The sequence below is a fragment of the Centropristis striata genome, chromosome 11 (assembly GCF_030273125.1).
Source record: "Centropristis striata isolate RG_2023a ecotype Rhode Island chromosome 11, C.striata_1.0, whole genome shotgun sequence".
In the NCBI taxonomy this organism is placed as follows: Eukaryota; Metazoa; Chordata; class Actinopteri; order Perciformes; family Serranidae; genus Centropristis; species Centropristis striata.
The window spans coordinates 20639261-20657479 of record NC_081527.1 but is presented as its reverse complement, the minus strand read 5'-3'; the positions used below and the strand labels follow the sequence as shown (position 1 = coordinate 20657479).

The 18219-nt window shown below is 38.1% G+C and overlaps 1 protein-coding gene across 1 annotated transcript; it reads right to left on the bottom strand.

Moving 5' to 3' along the window:
* Positions 1 to 9298, bottom strand: tmie (transmembrane inner ear). Its single transcript, XM_059344980.1, has 4 exons — positions 9188 to 9298; positions 6004 to 6121; positions 2261 to 2410; positions 1 to 1588 (listed from the first exon to the last, which is right to left on the bottom strand). Exons 1-4 carry the CDS (start codon positions 9296 to 9298, stop codon positions 1455 to 1457), a joined length of 513 nt encoding a protein of 170 aa, XP_059200963.1. The 3' UTR covers positions 1 to 1454.
* Positions 9299 to 18219: the final 8921 nt, after the last annotated feature.

Here is an 18219-nt window from a genome sequence, read left to right as displayed (position 1 = left end):
CTTGCATTGTAACGAAATCCGTGTCAGTTTCACGGAAATTTGAGTGATTCCGTGGCTATTCCACGGATTTTGAGTTAAGTGAATCCGCGGCTATTTCACGGATTTCTGTGAGACCAGGTTGAAAGGAAAAGAAGTGTAAAGTATAAAGATCGATAAGGTCCATTTAGGATGGCAGGGTCAAACAAACACAGGACTTTCATTGAGGAGACCGGTTATCATGAAAACAACATTTTGACAAGGACATAACCTTAATATTGTACTTTTTTAACCATCTTTTTACTTCTTACTTCATCAAGCCAATTCATAAGATATTTCTATGTAAGATCATCAGAGTGTCTTAACCAAGTAGTTTTGTTGCTTAATCCTTACAAAACAGCCACTGTATTTAAAAAGGATGCGTTGATCTGTGACCAGTAGGGCGCTGGCTTAGGAAACACTTCTGTGGGTTGTATTTGAGGCTACAAACAACCTATGTGGTCCTGTGGTTTGGAGAACTTGTAGTTGTGAAAAGTCTTGTTTTCTACTGTGCACATATTTACTACGGCTCTACCCACCACGAAGCAACATTTGGAGAATTCAAATTGTGCTCTATTTTCTATTTAGTACATTTCAAAAGTGATCTGGCAAGCAGGTGAAGGAAAAATGCATTTTTGTTCCTTTGTTTGAATTTCTCTCAGAGCAGAATTATTACAGTTTTCACAACTGCTAAGACACATTTCTTGAAACCTTTCATCAAAACGGTGAACTAAGTCTTCAAACTGCATTCACAAAACCTCTGATTCTTTATGAATATGTGGTTTAAATCAGCGTGTCGTGTGTGGAATGAATGCATTTTTCATTTTCAAAAATATATTTTAAAAATATATATTCAACGCTGCAAGTAATAGAGATGAGAGACGTTTTCTGCCCCAGCATCACATCTTTGTGCTGGTTAAGGCCAGAGGACTTCTTCCACATCACAGGCAACTTTCTCGGGAACAAAGCCACAAGGAGAAGCTCTCTGGTGTACCCAAACACCTTCTAATCTCAGATTCCCATTCAACATTTAACCCACCGTGCACTCTGAACTGCGCTACATTCTAGTCAAGTGGTTTAATCAAACAGCATGACAAACTAGTGTGAGTTGTTACAGTCGTGTGTAAATGGTGATAGCTGTGTTTGAGTTGTGTTCAGCTTCTGCAGTGCAAAATCTGTTTTAATGAGTGAAAATGTGTTTAAAGTTTTTACCAAAGACTGAATGATTCAATAGATGGATTGATGGCTCTGACCAATGAGTTCAGAGAATGTGGTTTGGTGTTTTAATTGCTAAAAACTGTGCAGAAGACAAGATCGATGGGTGCTGCATGAAGAGGACTTTTAGAGTGGCAACCAGTAAAACACTGTGTTTTTTAAAGTCTCTTAGCTAAGATGAGAGCCTGATAGAAGAAAAGAGCAGAAGAAACGGAGGAAAAACATCAATCCGCCTCAGGCAAGGAGAGGGAGCCAGGTTGCTCCTCGCTGACCCTGACTACTGAGAGCTGACTGCTGTTAGCGCTTTGACTTTGGACCTGCTCAGAGACTGTTTGTACTGCAGAAGCATCTGGAGCAGCTGGAAGACAAGAAGTGAGGAAGAGAAGAGAAGAGAAGAGAAGAGAAGAGAAGAGAAGAGAAGAGAAGAGAAGAGAAGAGAAGAGAAGAGAAGAGAAGAGAAGAGAAGAGAAGAGAAGAGAAGAGAAGAGAAGAGAAGAGGACATTTAATAACAGAGCAGAAGAATTGAAACAAGTGCAGCAAGTTTATTGAGGTGAAAATAAGAGACAGTAAGAATTTAAGAAATTAAAGCTGCCCTGGAAAATATGTTATGTAAAAAGACAGCTGTCCTCTTAGCCTTTATCATAATGTGGGACTACAAGAGTGGAGAGTGTTGTAAAACCCTGTAGATATTAAAAAAACAAAAACAATTGTGGTATTAAATACACTTCTCTGCCCACAGATAGAGACTTAGATCTTTTCAGTTATTTCGCCGGCTTTTCAGATCTTTTTATTTGTCTCAGATCACAGATTTGTCTAAGGGAGCATGATGCACTCTGTGTATTGTATCAATGTCGAAGCACTTCAATGTATAAATCAGTTTTAACCATGTGTAGCTTCAGTATTAAAACAAACGGTGGCACCAGAGAAAACAAGGAGAGCAGTTCCAAGGGAATTGCCACAGTTGACATCACTTAATTCACCATAATCATATTAATATTGAAAAGATATTAGAGAGAGAGGGGTACTCACACCCTGGGATCTCAGTCAGCTCGTTCAGAGGTGGCACTGTTTCTAGTGTGTTGGCGTATTTCTTGGCAGCCAGTCTTTGCGCGTGCCGTGCCTCGATTTCCTTTTTGGTTCTCGGGATGCGACATTTGAATATACAACACAGAGTGATAACTGTAGGAGAGGGGAGATAACAGGGAAGCAATGAGTTGTATAAATAGCAAAATTATATACAAGATTAAGACCCAAAATATATCTATTTTAGGGGTGTCACAATTTGGTTCCATGTTTTATTTAAACTTGTGCCAGTGTCACACTGCCGAGTCTTAATTTGTAAAAATCAAGAGATTATTAATTGTTGATGCTGACATTTCATATTTCTTGTGGAATGTACCACATAAATGCCATTCGATTAATGGGGGAATCATCTATCCTGCTTTTGATAACGCATGACATCCCTAATACAGGTACATCTCAAAAAATTAGAATATTGTGAAAAAGTTCAATAAAGTTAAATAATTTTTGTATATTATATAGATTCAGTACACATAGAGTGAAATATTTCAAGCCTGTATTTCTTGTAATTTTGATGATTACGGCTTACAGATAATGGAAACATAAACCTCAGTGTCTCATAAAATTGTAATATTCAGTCCTGTAGCTGAGGCTCTACAGCTGTCACATGACAAATGACAAACAAGAGACTCAAACTTGAGGACACATAGTTGAGTCGCAAAGTAATCATTTCTGTTTCCTGTCCTGACTGAGCTTATAATCACTCACTGAGACGACTCTTTACCCCCCAGTCAAAAAAAGATTAGTTCAAAATGAACAAAACCTTCACAAACGACACACCACTAATACTGTCCTACAAAGTTTAACAGCAGTAACTACATTTTTGGTCGAAATTGAGTTATAACTAAAAATGAACTCCTTGATGTCTGTTTTATCCTGTGACAAAATTTTAGGTTTCAATTTTACTTGTTTTTTCAAAGAAATAATGATATAAAAATTGCAGTAACTACAAAATCCAGAAAAAAAGTGAGATAAAATTATAGTAAGACTAAAATATAACATTACTTTATACTATTAATTCTAAAATACACAAATCTTTGAAGAGAGTTGTAAAACACTTTTAAAAAAATGTAAATCAATTTGAAAATGTTTATTCACTGAAAACTAAATATAAAAGCTGAAAGAAGACAACAACATTGTAGTTACTGCACTCTGGTTTTGCATTACTATTAGAACCTTTTTACAGCAAAACCAGAGAGCAGTAACTACATTTTTGGGGTCAAAGATCAAATAAATCGTCATGATTTTTTAGCAAAAAAATTACATCATCAATACATGTAGAAATAAGTGTCATATCATATACCTACCTATAAAACATTTTGCTGCCCATTTTAAAAACATTAAAAACTTTAAAGCAGTTTTTCTAAGTTTTACCCTTTTCGTAGTGACTGCAGTTAGGCTTTGTAGGACAGTATACATCAAGCTGTTATAGGAACAGTTCAGAGTTATTCTAACCAAAAGTAATGCAGCAAATTTCAAAGGTATCCCACAAAATTAGTTTAGTTTATTATTAGTTTATTATTAAGATCCCCATTAGCTGCAGCAAAGCCACAGCTCTTCTTCCTGGGGTCCAACAGTATCAAATATACAGTAAATAAAACAATAAAACAAAACAAAAATTATTCACATATTAATCCATATTACACACATTTCTACATATCATATATGTATACATCATTCCAAACCTACTAACACATAATACATATGTTGCATATACACATTCGCTCTACAGCATAGAGCGAATTGTGTCCATTTATACAGACTGCGGACAAAATGAAGTCAGGTGGGAGGGCAGGTGGATGCCGTTTGTAGGGCTTTGACCTTTCGATTTTATTTTAGTATTTGTTTTTAAAACCTTCTTAATAATCTGACCTTTTGCACCTGCACACTTCAGGGAGAGCTCTGAGGTCTCAGCTCAGACCTCAAGGTGACAGCTTCTGCTTCAAAACTGTGGAACAAATTTCCTCTCCATATCAGAGCATGTCAGACCCTGGAAAATTTTAAATCCTTATTTTATTCTTTGCTGCCCCTGCTACAGTCCTGCTACTGCTGCAATGGCTTTTACCATTAGTCTTATTACTTCTATTATTACTGTTACTACCACTGTCATTTGACTTTATCTCCCAGCACCACATCTACCCACAGACTTGACTGTGGGGTTAATGCCATTACCTTTTTCACCTCCCCTCTATTCTCCCTCCCTCAAGTCAAGCCAAGTCAGATTTATTTATATAGCGCATTTACAGACGGCTGAGCCGCACCAAAGTGCTTCACATAAAAGTGCAAGAAAGTGCAATAACATACAGAATTGACAAAGGTAACAAAGAAAACAAAAAACAAAACAAAATTTAATTTAAAATAAATTAAAAGAAGATGGGATATTTTTTAAAAGCACTGTGGGATTACTAGGGGACACTATTCCCTAGCACTTGCCGGAGGAAAAAAAAAACTTTAATAGAAGGCAAGAGAAAAGAGGTGGGTTTTTAAGTGGGATTTAAAAACATTTAGTGACTGCGCTGCACGGATGTGGAGGGGGAGGCAGTTCCGGAGTCTGGGGGCTGCTACTACTCTCCCCTCTCACACTCTACCTACTCTATTTTACTATATGATCTGTTCTGTACAACGCCATCTATTACACATCTGTTAATCCTGGGAGGGGGATCCCTCCTCTGTTGCTCTCCCTGACATTTCTTCTTTTTTTTCTCCTGTTAAAAGGTTCTTTGATAAGTTCATCCTTGGTCACTGTCAAAGGACGGACTGTAAAGCCCTTTAAGGCAAATCTGTGATTTCTTATTCTGAGCTATATAAATAAAGTTCAATTGAACTGAATTAGCTTTTTCTATCTTGTTTGTATTGTACAACTTTATTTCACCTTGTGCTTGTCATTCAGTGTATTTAGGCTTAATTGTACAGCACTTTGGTCAATCATTGGTTGTTTTAAATTTGACTTAACATTAGAAACTTCTTTCCTCATGTCACCAACATAACTGCATCCAGTATGTAAGTAGTTTTAAACCTAACCCTGTTTTTCCCCTCAAAAAAACCTTAAACAGGAGGTTTTCTTGCCTAACATAAAGAAGTTCTGTATCACACCATTTCCACAGAGTCTGTGACATGTTTAACACTATTGCTGTTATTTTGTACGTATCATATGAACTGCATTGCATAGGTTTTCATAAGAAATCATATGAAGCCATTCATGACAACAAGTTGCCTCTAAGACACATGGAGCATGGCCACTGACTCTCAAAGACTCTGAGCTGGGAAAACAAAACTTATCCACCTCTTTTGTCTTGACATTGAACCACAAAAGTCAGAGACGTATACATCAAAAACAGGGTGAATAAAGTTAAAGCTATCAGCGAGATATCACTAGAGGCAAGTGAGAAAATGAACTGAGCCTTTAAACAAAAACTAGGCCAAAGATCCTTTTTAGTTTTGTAAGAAATCACAATGTCTCTCAGGTACACACTTCGTACACAGTGAGAGGTTTTCTTTTCTACAGTTGCTACTTGCATAACTCACTTCTAGAAACACCGAAGTGGAGTTTGACTTCCCCGACGTGATTTCAGAGTCATTATTTCTAATCATGCTGAGCTTGATAATCACACTGTGGCGCATACTCCAACACCTGTAGTTATTCTCCAGATTAGAAGAAGAAAGAAAGAAGCAATTTAATGAGCTCTACTGACCGACTGCTAAAACGAACACAGAAAATATGGCGATGACCTGCCATAGTCGCAGCCCCCAGAAAACAACGGTCTCTGAGTTGACGGGGTCCGGCTTCTTCGGGGGATCTGTGGGCATAAGCTGTGGGGGGAAAACAAAACAACATGGAATTTCTTTTAAGTATCTGCACATCAAAGAGAAACCTTCTCAGAAAAGATTTACAGCTAAGAAAAGAAAACCTCAAGGAGTAAACAAGATCTTAGCTTCACATTCCCTCTTGATCATCTAGTGTGTCAGTAAAGGGTGCGAGATTTGTCAGACTCTTCTCCATCTTTCTAACTTCAAGTAAAAAATTAATTAATGATGAACTGTTTGAAGCAAATATACATATTAGAGTCCGATTAAAACCGCAACACCCAAATAACCTGGGAGTGTTATGGCTCTGTTTCCACCTGAATTCTCCCTTCTCGACACAAACAAATGCTGTGTTTTACAAACATGACCAGCATGGGAAAATGCAGCCCGAGGATGCTGACTTTTTAGACTTTTACTGCACAATGTTCATTCAAATTTTCCAAAACCGACTTGTTTTTGTACAAAAAAAACCAACTGTTCTAGTGTATGTTTGTGCGTGTGTGCGTGTGTGTGTGTGTGTGTGTGTGTGTGTGTGTGTGTGTGTGTGTGGTTGTGTGTGTATTGATGATCGATGGCTTGGATCACCTGCAGCGGAGCATCAGTCCCCTGATGGAATTATCCTGATGATTTGTCCCCGTCTACTGTATATCGATCTCTTGATTGGATGATACAGGGTTGTTTTGGGAAATTCTACACTTTAGTCCATAAACCAACGAGTGGATGGATCAGACAACAGGCACTTAGTGCATTTGTTGCCTTTACTGAAAACACCATAATGTGTTGATATTGGTAAAATGTTCTGAAAATAACTCTACAGGACTGACGCTCTGAGGAGGGAAAGACATTAAAATGAATCATTTTGCTTTTGTACTTTAATACTTCAAAACATAGGGCAAGTAATCATTTTCAGGTTGAATCTAAATGTTGGTATTCTTGACTGGTTGTATTTATTGTATAGCCTTCTGTATTTGAATATTTCAACATACTGAGGTCCCTAAACAGTCTTGGAATTGCACAAATTGTGTACCACTGCATAGCTCAGACTCATATGGATTCAATTAGCCCAATTGTACTTATGTGTGATGAGGTTAGTCCCCTTTTTTATTGCAGTGAGTGCTTTTTTTAAACTTACTCACAGTATAAACTGATGTGTTGTGAGCTTCAGGATAATCACAGCTTCATGAAACTTTACAGCCACAACATAGAGCTTGAAAGCATTCAGAGGATGTATAGCTTTCCTAGCTATATTGACAATAAGGGGGTTTCTCGGGAGTCTCCATCCAATTACAGAACAATGCTATTTTGCAGAAATCTCCAAATGACAAAGGGTACTGATAGAAAATCACAACATGGATTTTTCTATTTGTTTCTATCATTTATTGGGGTATTTTGGGAGTATTTTTGACCTCATGAATTATTTCTTGAGTGGTAAAAAAGTGGTTAAACAACAACTTATGGGACAGAACTGAACATGGGACTGGCCATCACACTCATAATGTTCTAGACCCTTATACACTTTTTGATTTGTGACTTGAAACCCTTACACACAGTGCTGAACTCAAATTAATCTTCAGGGTTCACAGCAATCTTGTTATGTACACCACTTCTATGTGAGTGACTTGGTCTACTGGTGACCTTTTATCCAGATTTCCTCTAAGGGTTTTGGTTTTATGAGGACCTTTGCCCTCAGCTTTAGTCAGAAGTAGCAGCAAGCTTTTGTCAAAGGTGTCAGACTTTCACATGATATACACTATTTATATGTGAGTGACTTCATCTACCAGTGACCTTTTATCCAACCCTGAACATCACCTGCATGCCCCCTGAAGCATTTTTTGAGTTCATGTCAAAGTCACCAACAAACCAGCAGTCATTACTGTTTGTCAGGATTAAGTGAGCAAACATGCGACATGTGGCTGTACACGCTATCTTCAGGGCTTTTTTCATATTTTTGTCTGCTGAGGAGGACACGAGAGGGGCTCTGAACCTGAACAAAGAAGCTGCAAAGAAAAAAATGAATGAGTTTACACTCGTGTTTGTGCAACTCCCACAGAAGGATTAGCCTTGATGGAGATATTTAGCATTGCTGCAAAATAATAATTTTTGTTGCAAGAGTGATTATGCAATGCTAAGTCCTTTCCTCAGGGGCATTTCAAGGGGCGGGATTACTGGCTGTAAGCCTCAAGTTTTCTTTTGCCGGAACAAACAACACAAACTCAGAAGATTACTGACCTCAACTTGTCTCATTTGAATCATTATATACCAAAATTCATGACATATTTTTGTCTGTTGGATGGTTGATTAGTTAGTGTGATCATTAAATATTCAGTGGCATAATTTCATATTCTTCCTCAAGTAAGTTTCTATTTTGTTTTTCGAAGAACATCCTTTAGGGACCAATCAAGGAAGATTAGCATAATGGAACAGAGGATTAACATCTAAAAATAGTCAAATCAGTATTGAAATCAGGTTTAGTTATTCAACTTGTTTTAGCAAGGACGAATTCCAATTACACTGACTTACAGAAGGAGACTCCTGTACAAAGGCATGCAAGTGTGTCTGTTTAAATTAAATTTTCTGTAGTTTATTTTAAAAGTTTTTTTCCAACATGTCAAAATATACAAACGCAACTAACTGTTTCCACACAATGTCCTGTATAGAAAGAGAGTAAATGTCCTATTTTTATTTTTGAATACAATAGCAATTTAAAACAATAGGTTTTAGCTGATTTATTTTGGGTCAGATCATTGTGCTACTCTTATTCTCTGCAATGTAAGCCTCTTCTGTTCAGCACAAAAACAACTTGTCGTACCAGGACTCGTCATCTTCATCCTCCTGTTTGCACCAATATAAACACGTGTGGCTCAGCTATCCATGTAACATGTATCAGGTTTCTACATTCTGTTCAGTCACTGTTCATCATGTAAGCAACAACTCTTGCCAACAGACAGGTATGCATCCCATAAAGCTACCTTCAAAACAACACAACACTTGAACCCGTCACAAATAAAAAAAACCATCAGGATATCCCTGCGAGGAACCTGTGGAGGACATGATGAAGTATCAGGCTCTTACCTCTGGATCCGGGACCTGGGAGAACACGGAGGACAAACACTGGGACAGCAGGACTGGTCCCCAGCCCCGCAGTAGGAGCTGAGGTGGACATACAGGCTGATCCACAACCATTCTGTCCCCCTCTTACACCCTGCAGCCACCCTGCCCCCTCTTCCTCTGCCTCTTCCTCTCTTCTTCTTTCTCTCTGTCTGCCTGCCTGCCTGTGCTGGCGCCGTTTAGAGGACAGGACCACAATGGCCCTGGGTGATTAATGGTGACTATGGTGCTGACAGCTTCCTCCCATCCACGATTGTCTGCTGCTTTGCCCCTCTATCTCGTTTCTTTGTCCCACAACACTGCAGAAATCACCAGAGACACACCGGCAGTCACCTCTGCAGGCAGCTAAAAACTGATCCACTACAATGGAGGGAGCCAGCAGCCCTGCAGTTAGAGTACATTAATTAATTAATAGACCTGGTGTGGTTTACAGCTAGCTCATCCTGCTGGGAACAGGCAGTTAACACAGGGCGGGGGGATGGGCAGTACAGTTAGCCATGAGGTTGGCCTACGCAGGACAGTGAAGCAAATATCTGAAAGCATCATCACGTTTATTGTTTCAGAAACTGGAGGATAAAAATACTCACAGACTTCAATCCCTTCATTGTGGCAGAAATGTGGAAAGAAAGAATATTTTTTCTCTAGAAAAAGCCACAATGACATGTCCATTTATCAATCATTATAGAAACTCGGGCATGATACATTACAGGTATTGATCGCAAAGCATCAATTCCATAGTATGTAGCACACTTGAATCACACTTCCCTGATGAGCATGGATAGGAAATGGAATGGATTTGCCTTTCTTCTTCCACTCTAAGAGTATTGGGGATATGAGGACCCTCAGCTTTAGTCTGAAGTAGCACACAGTGATTGGCTTTTGTCAGAGGTGTCGGATGCAATCATCTACAAGCGCTACATCAGCAAAAAAGAGTATTACTCGTGGAATATAAAGGAGCCAGCTGTGTTGTTCACTTGCACAAAGCTTTGCTGTTTTTTTTTGTCATTTGATTTCTTTCAGAAAAACCTGTAGACTCTGCTCCAATAGTTTTTCTATTTTTCAATGAAGAGGAGGTCAGGAAACAACATCTCAGTTAAAAATAATGAATACCAATGAGACAGTATCCCCCAGTGGATATTAATATTACATATCTGTTCAATAAAAGGTCAAAATAGCTTAGATAACTGGAATATTTTATGTGAAGCACCTCGTGAACCCACTCAGTCATTCAAATGTTTGAGTGAGTGCATCACATTGCTTAATTTAATATCACCACCATCCACTCGTGGATGATTCCTCCCGTGTGGTCCAGGTCTCTGAGGGGAAATGTACAGTAGTTAAGACAGGTCAGCATAGTGCAAGTTAAGAAAATACAACCAAAAGGTCAAACCATAGACTGTATAAAAGAAGCAGACCTAGCCCCATTGATATCTCTTGACCATATTTGGAAAAGAGGGTGGAGCTGGGGAGGAGCGTGGGGTGGATCTGACCATAGAGTTAACACAGATTTAGGTACCATCAGTTAGTGCCTGCGAAAAACAAGATTAAAACAAAATAAAGGCTACTTAGCGGAAAATGTGAACAGCGAACCTATTACAATTACCTTTTGTGAACTGAAACAAAACACAGACAACACAAAAAACAAGTTCACGGCAATTTAAATGCACCAGTGCCATGGATATGCATTACTACACCTCTATTCTGAGTGACAAGTTGTCACTATTTGACTTGTCAGACACAAGGTTGCCACACCCTAAAGCAGTAGTTCTCAACATAGATATATATAAGAAAGGCTAGATGGCTCGAGGCGGAGTCACCAGCGTCCGTACACGGCGGCCATCTTACCACAGGCAGCTCGCCCACTCATAACATCAGTCATGGTGCACGTAGCATTTAAATAACCATAGTTTGCTTAATTTGAACCGATTTTCAAACGGTTTGGTTTGTTATAAACCTCAGAGTTGTTATTTTCAATATAAATATGTCTTATGCCTTCCTGTATATCCATATACATAAACACACACACACACACACACACGTCTGGATACGGACATGCCCGGGGTGGGTAATCGGGAGAATCGGGAGAGTTCCCAGTGGGCCGCTTCACTTTTGGGCCGGCCGATAATTTATTTATTTATTTATTTGACATTTTTCACGTTAGTCCATCTTCTTTTAAAGTACGCTAAACACGTTTTGCATTCTGACACCGCAGCCTTAGCATGGGTTGTACCATGCGAGGGAGTTCTCCCCTCCCAAATAAAGTTGGTTGGGTCCATAGCCGTCTTTCCAAAAAAGTTTTCTCAGGGAGGCTACCGATAGCTGGGCCAGCCCTATCTCAACGATACACGTCGGGGAGGATGGATGGGAGGAAGAGGCCAGGAGGGGCTGAAAAAGCCAGGTTGAAGAAAAGAAAGGCATTGGAGGAGGATGCTGCCAAATGTGCCAAGCTTACAGATTTATTTTCGAGAGGACAAACACAAGTGGCAACTGGTAAAGAGAGACATAGGCTTAATGCAACGTAACTGTTCGGCTAAGGTTGTTAATATCGTTGAAGCGTTGTCAACCTATTCGCAAGCAAAATATTGAATTGAATTAAAATATAAGCCTTTTTATATCACCTGATATATGGCGATTCATAGACTTTGCAAATATTATGAAAATATTGATAACAAAACTCAAACTTGGTCTGTGTAGGCTATGCAGTGAAATTATTTTTTCTTTGTAGCTTCTGAGCAGCAGATAAGCCAGTCTCCTGCTGAAAATGATGAGCCCGAAATTTGCAATGAGGAGGCCATGACTACAGGGACAGGTAGAGAAGATAACAGAGTAAATAATATGAATTAAAGTTATTTAATGTAAGAAATAGTGTAGCTACTGTGAGTTGAACTGTAAACAGTAGTTCAATATGCATCTTTATTGAAGAGTGGGATATGTTTCAAATGCTTTATTTATTTTATGCTTTTGTTAATTTATCAACCTACTGTATCCTTGTGGAATAGTGAAATATTTTTTGTTAACTTTTCATCTTAAGTGGATTATTATTTAACCTTTACATTATCTGTTGAACCATGGTATTAATAAAAAAAACTACAGGATAGTAAGAGCTGAACTGTTGCTTCATTTATCCAATTTCCACTACCATGGAAAAAGTGGGCCGGTCTTGGGCCTGAAATTCCCGGGCTGAAAAGTGGCCCCACTCCGGCCCTGGATACGGATATACATGCACCTTTCTGTATATCCGTTCTGTGAGATATATATGTGTGTGTGTGTGTGTGTGTGTGTGTATGTGTATACATATATATGTATGTGTGTGTTTATGTATATGGATATATACAGGAAGGCATAAGACACATTTATAATGAAAATAAATACATATATGTTAATTTTATGTGTCATTATTGTTATTATAAAAGAAATATTACTAACATAATATACATGGAATGATTAAATGTTTTATAAATGATTTAATATAGGCTAACTACCTTGTGTGTGTAGGCCTATAGCTATTACTCTACCTATCTGCTTAATGTTTTTTTATGAAAGTCCATGGTTAAAATTATTCTTCAGTATGCAGGCACATAACCACAACTCTGAGGTTTATAACAAACCAAACCGTTTGAAAATCGGTTCAAATTAAGCAAACTATGGTTATTTAAATGCTACGTGCACCATGACTGATGTTAAGAGTGGGCAAGCTGCCTGTGGTAAGATGGCCGCCGTGTACGGACGTCGGTCTCCGTTGGCTAACAGCGAGCGTGAGCCATCTAGTGTCTATATATATATATCTATGGTTCTCAACCTTATTGAGTCGCGACCCCCAAGTTAACATGCATGTTGTCCGCGACCCCCGCTCACTGAACACAATCTCACATGCACAGTTCGGATCACCCAAAAAAGAAACAAAATGACCAAAAAAAGGAAACAAGATGACCAAAAAAGACAAATTGACCACAAAATGATCAAAAAAGACAAAAAAATGACCAGAAAAGACACAAAATGACCAAAAAAAGACAAAATGACCCAAAAAGACCCAAAATGACCAAAAAAGACACAAAATGACCAAAAAAGAGAGAAAATGACCCAAAAATGACACAAAATGACCAGGAAAGACACAAAATGACCAAAAAAAGACAAAATGACCCAAAAAAGACACAAAATGACCCCAAAAAGACACAAAATGACCAAAAAAGACACAAAATGACCAAAAAAAGACACAAAATGACCAAAAAGACTAAAACACATGAACACTTTAACACAGTGGAGACAGAGCTGATTTCCAAAATGATTTGGCGACCCCCAGAAATCATCTCACGACCCCAATTGGGGTCCCGACCCCAAGGTTGAGAATAGCTGCCGTAAAGCATACTGTGCTTTATTGTCTATGTCTATTGTCTATTATACTCTAAATGGGACCACATTTTATAAAATGAACATCATGCTGTATAAAAAAAAAACTAGCGATTAAGACCATAAACTCAGTAGGAAAATGTTTACTGAGGTAATAAGTCAAGCATGAAGTAGGGTCATTTTCTCATTGACTTCTATACAGTTGAATTTCTTTTTGCAGGCAGTGGAGCCACCTCCTGCTGGCCATTATAAAGAATGCAGGTTTAAGGCATTTCTGTATTGTCTATGTGTAAAACACAAATCAGTGAAGGAAAAAACAATGCATATGATCACATTTCTATAACATAGATGCATGCAAAAATCTAAACTAAATTGAATTTCTCTTACGTCTATTCTGAAACGTCAAGGAACAGTGAAGAAGGACATGTTACCTCTTCAAGCATCAAACACTAAAGGTCAAATCACTTGTCTGATTGTAATGCAGGGAGTGAAAAGGATTCCTCCGGTGGGACAAATTGTGAGTGCTTGGCATTTTTTCTCCTATGGCTGCCTGATGAGCTAGATTCTGTGTGATGGAAGAAACTTGGAGTCGTTAAAGCCTGGTATCAGTGGGTAGAAAACAGATAAGATGGTAAAGCTCGGGGCCTGGATATGTGTGGTGTATTTAACAAATCTGTCTTCTTCTTTTTTGTTTTTACAGAATTACAGACTATCTTTAGTGTCAGGAAGCAGTTACATAAGAAATAGAGACGTAAACAGCCAACAGCGTGTTCAGCATGCAGCAGCTGACAGAAATAAACAAACATATGCACATTTTTAACATTGAGTGTAGCTCTGTTTCAATAATGAAACTCATTAAGGATTGTCTGGAAAGCTTCAAAAACATCTTGAAATATCTGAGCATCTTGTTTTTTCTTAATTGGGTCTGATAAGTTTTGATTGCATACCACCTTTACAGAGCGCACTGCAGGAATGACAGTGTATGAACCTGCACAGACATAATGAGGGCTCATTAAGTATTAATCATTGGATGTGATTGCTCTGTCAAAACAAAGCTTAATGCATTTATATTCATAAAGCATACACAGACGGTATCAGCCTCCTGGGGAGACAAGGTGGCTCAGCTGGCATGTCCTCCCAATTATTTCTGTCTCTCTCTCTGCTGTGAACTTTCGCATAAAGGTAAAATAAAAAAAACCTCTGTGATCATCTGGGCTCATGCACACATCTCCAAGAGGCAGAGCATCTCTCATTGGCAGGGATCATTTTCAAAATGTCAAAGCGATTGTGTCAGCATATTTTAAGGGACTTGTGAAATGACAAAGCGAACTGCCCTCACGTTGGCTGAATTATTAAGGATATCCACATCAATGATGATGGACATGCATGACACAGCCAATGATGCAAACATCCAGCTCTGGTACAGTTCGTCTATAAATAAATACTGCATGTCTACACGTACACCAGGCACGTGCAGAGGGTGCGTGCCCCTTGATGTCCAAAGTGGCCTTTTATCAAGTTGATTTTATTTTTAATTTAATTTAATTTAATTTAATTTAATTTAATTTAATTTAATTTAATTTAATTTAATTTAATTTAATTTTTTGTGAAGGCATGCCAGTGGACCTTATTAAGAACATTTTATAATTGTTATTAATTAAGCTTTAATAATCTTCTTTTATCACCTTGTTCATCTTTATTAATAAAGTGCTGAGCTCTAATAAAATGACCTAGCAGCCGTCAGTTAGATTACGTCACATGATGACAGGTGAAAGGTCATCATGGTCATGCATTATGCAATATAATATTGATCCTAACTGCTGGTTCCTCTGCTAAATATTTAGTGCTCACATTGGGGCGACTGTTGCTCAGTTGGTAGAGCTTTCGTCCAGTAACCAGAAGGTTGGTGGTTCGATCCCTGACCATGGCAGCCTACATGTCGAAGTATCCTTGAGCAAAATACTGACAAATGCTGCGTTCATCGTGTGTGAATGAATTCCCAATGGCACCAATATGCCCTGGTAGCCTCAGCCACCAGTATGAATGTGTGTGTGTGAATAAGCGTAGTGTGTAGTGTAAAGCACTTTGGATAAAAGTGCTATATAAGTGCACCCCATTTACATTACATTACATTACATGTCATTTAGCAGACGCTTTTGTCCAAAGCGACTTACAATAAGTGCATTCAACCTGAAGGTACTAGACATAGACCATAGGAATCAAGTAAGTGATTTACATTGACACTCACCTGTATTTAACTCCTACTGTGCAGTGGTTTGATTTGTGTGGATGAGTCTGTGCAGGTCTGCTAGAAGCTTTGAGGACTTTGGTCAACCTGGATTAAATGAGCTGTATGAGTCTATATCTGTTGCTTTTAAACTTTTTGATACGAAGGGAACTTTAAATCTGCACAATATGCTTTTTTTTTTCTTGATATGTGTATCATATGAAATCAGTGATTGAATTACTCACTTTTTACCAGTGCCTCTTTAACTGAGTTGAGTTTAGAGTGTATATATCTAGTGCAAGTGCAAGTGTTACGTTGCCTCTGTATATACTAGGTATATTACTAATATTTTGAGTTACCGCATATTTGGCATACTGCAGCTTTTATGTCATAACATGGCAGAGCAGTGAATAGGATGTGCTGGTTTTGAGTGAAGGTAAATATACTTTTAAAAAAACAAATCCAAATATTAACTCAATTAGCCTTTAACTTATGATATCATGGATTAGTCATTTGAGTTAGTCATCTAGTTTAGTTACTTTCATAATGAATTATGCTGATTTGACTTGAATTGGAGACAAAGTTTTTACAATTATAATAATTATAAAAACAGAGGTAATTGAAGAAATTGATTATATCTGAGTTTGACTGAACACAGAAAGCTATTCAATTTGAGAGTGAATGGTGATTGATGGGTTACTACAACAGCTTGGAGAAAGGAAAACAGCCTTCAGAAGCCGAGCATGCACGGCTCAGACTGTGAGGCCAGTGGCTTTCACCATTTCAGTTTGTTTCAATGTCATTTTGCTTTTTGCACTTCTGACCTACGAAATCTCTTAGTGGCAAAAATACAGCTGGAATATTCTACAGTAATGTCCCCGCCACAATAAATTCCACTAATTTTCTTGTATGTCTAATTCAAATGGACAGTACAGTCTCTACTTTTTAGAATTGATTGTCAAGAATCCTTAAATTACTTACAAAGCCTTACATGGTCTGACTCCTCAATATACCTCAGAACTTTTATCCCTGTATGACCCTGCTCGCACTTTAAGATCCTCAGGCAGGGGCCTTCGATCTCTCCCAGTCGCTCGCCTGAAGATTAAAGGGGACAGATAAGAGCTCTAAGGCTCTGAGTACTATGGCAGGCTGAGTCAGGGGGTTCTTTTCATTTAAGCTCAATACATATTTTTATGACAGTGCATTCCCTGATTTCACCTTATTCTAGATATTCATGTAATTCTAGTAATTCTGTTTTATGGATTTTGCCATTTTAATTTCTATGTTGCTCTTTGTTACTGTCACTACTGACTTTGTTATGATATGGTCTTAACATATTATTATTATATCACCATAATTATCCTATTTATGGGCTCTTTCACCATCACTTCCAAAACATTTTTATAACAGTCTACTGCTTCAGTCACAACTAGGTCATCATAATGGCGATTCAAATGTACTGTATGGCAGTAGTTCTCAACCTTTTTGAGTCGCGACCCCCAAATTAACATGCATGTTGTCCGCGACCCCCGCTCACTGAACAGAATCTCACACGCAGATCACCCAAAAAAAGAAACAAAATGACCAAAAAAAGGAAACAAAATGACCAAAAAAGACTCAAAATGACCATAAAATGACCAAAAAAAGGCACAAAATGACCAGAAAAGACACAAAATGACCAAAAAAGGAAACAAAATGACCAAAAAAGACTCAAAATGACCACAAAATGACCAAAAAAGACACTAAATGACCAAAAAAGACACAAAATTACCAAAAAAGACACAAAATTGCCAAAAAAGATTCAAAATTACCAAAAAAGACACAAAATGACCCAAAAAAGAAAAAAATACAAAAAAAGACACAAAATGACCAATGACTTAAAAAATTATTTGGTGACCCCCAGAAATCATCTCGCAACCCCAATTGGGGTCGCGACCCCAAGGTTGAGAATAGCTGCTGTATGGAATAGATACAGGGCAACATAGCTGTGCACAGCAGATACGTTTAAGCATACTGCATATGTTTAATTGGCATTTTTGGCTTTAGACCGCCTTATTGCATGCCCATAACAAGTTCAAGAAAAAAAGAAATCAGAAGTGGTTGATGATAACCACACTGCCATCTAGTGATGTCACCTTGCTGTCATATCAGTATCATTAGTCAAATAAACTTTGACTAATATACTAAATGACTCAAAAGTAGACAAACCGTATTGAGAGGAAACCTCACTGCATTAGACTATACACACCAAGCCAAAGCAAAGGTTTAGAAATAAGCAAACAGAACTTCAAAAGTTTGAAATAAGAGAGCAGGAGACAGATCAAAAATAGGATCAAATATCTGCTGACACAAGTTGTCTCGTCAACACAGCACTATGAATTGTTGATGACTCCAGTGAACGCCTCCCATACTAATTTTGCAT

What these genes read in the sequence shown, in the direction of transcription:
- tmie (XM_059344980.1), bottom strand. Translation starts at nt 9,298, where the DNA reads ATGGTTGTGGATCAGCCTGTATGTCCACCTCAGCTCCTACTGCGGGGC. An exon ending in TGTGTTCGTTTTAGCAGTCG is followed by an intron (nt 2,411 to 6,003) that starts GTCAGTAGAGCT and finishes CCTCTCCTACAG; the next exon opens with TTATCACTCTGTGTTGTATA. An exon ending in GCTGACTGAGATCCCAGGGT is followed by an intron (nt 1,589 to 2,260) that starts GTGAGTACCCCT and finishes CTTGTCTTCCAG; the next exon opens with CTGCTCCAGATGCTTCTGCA.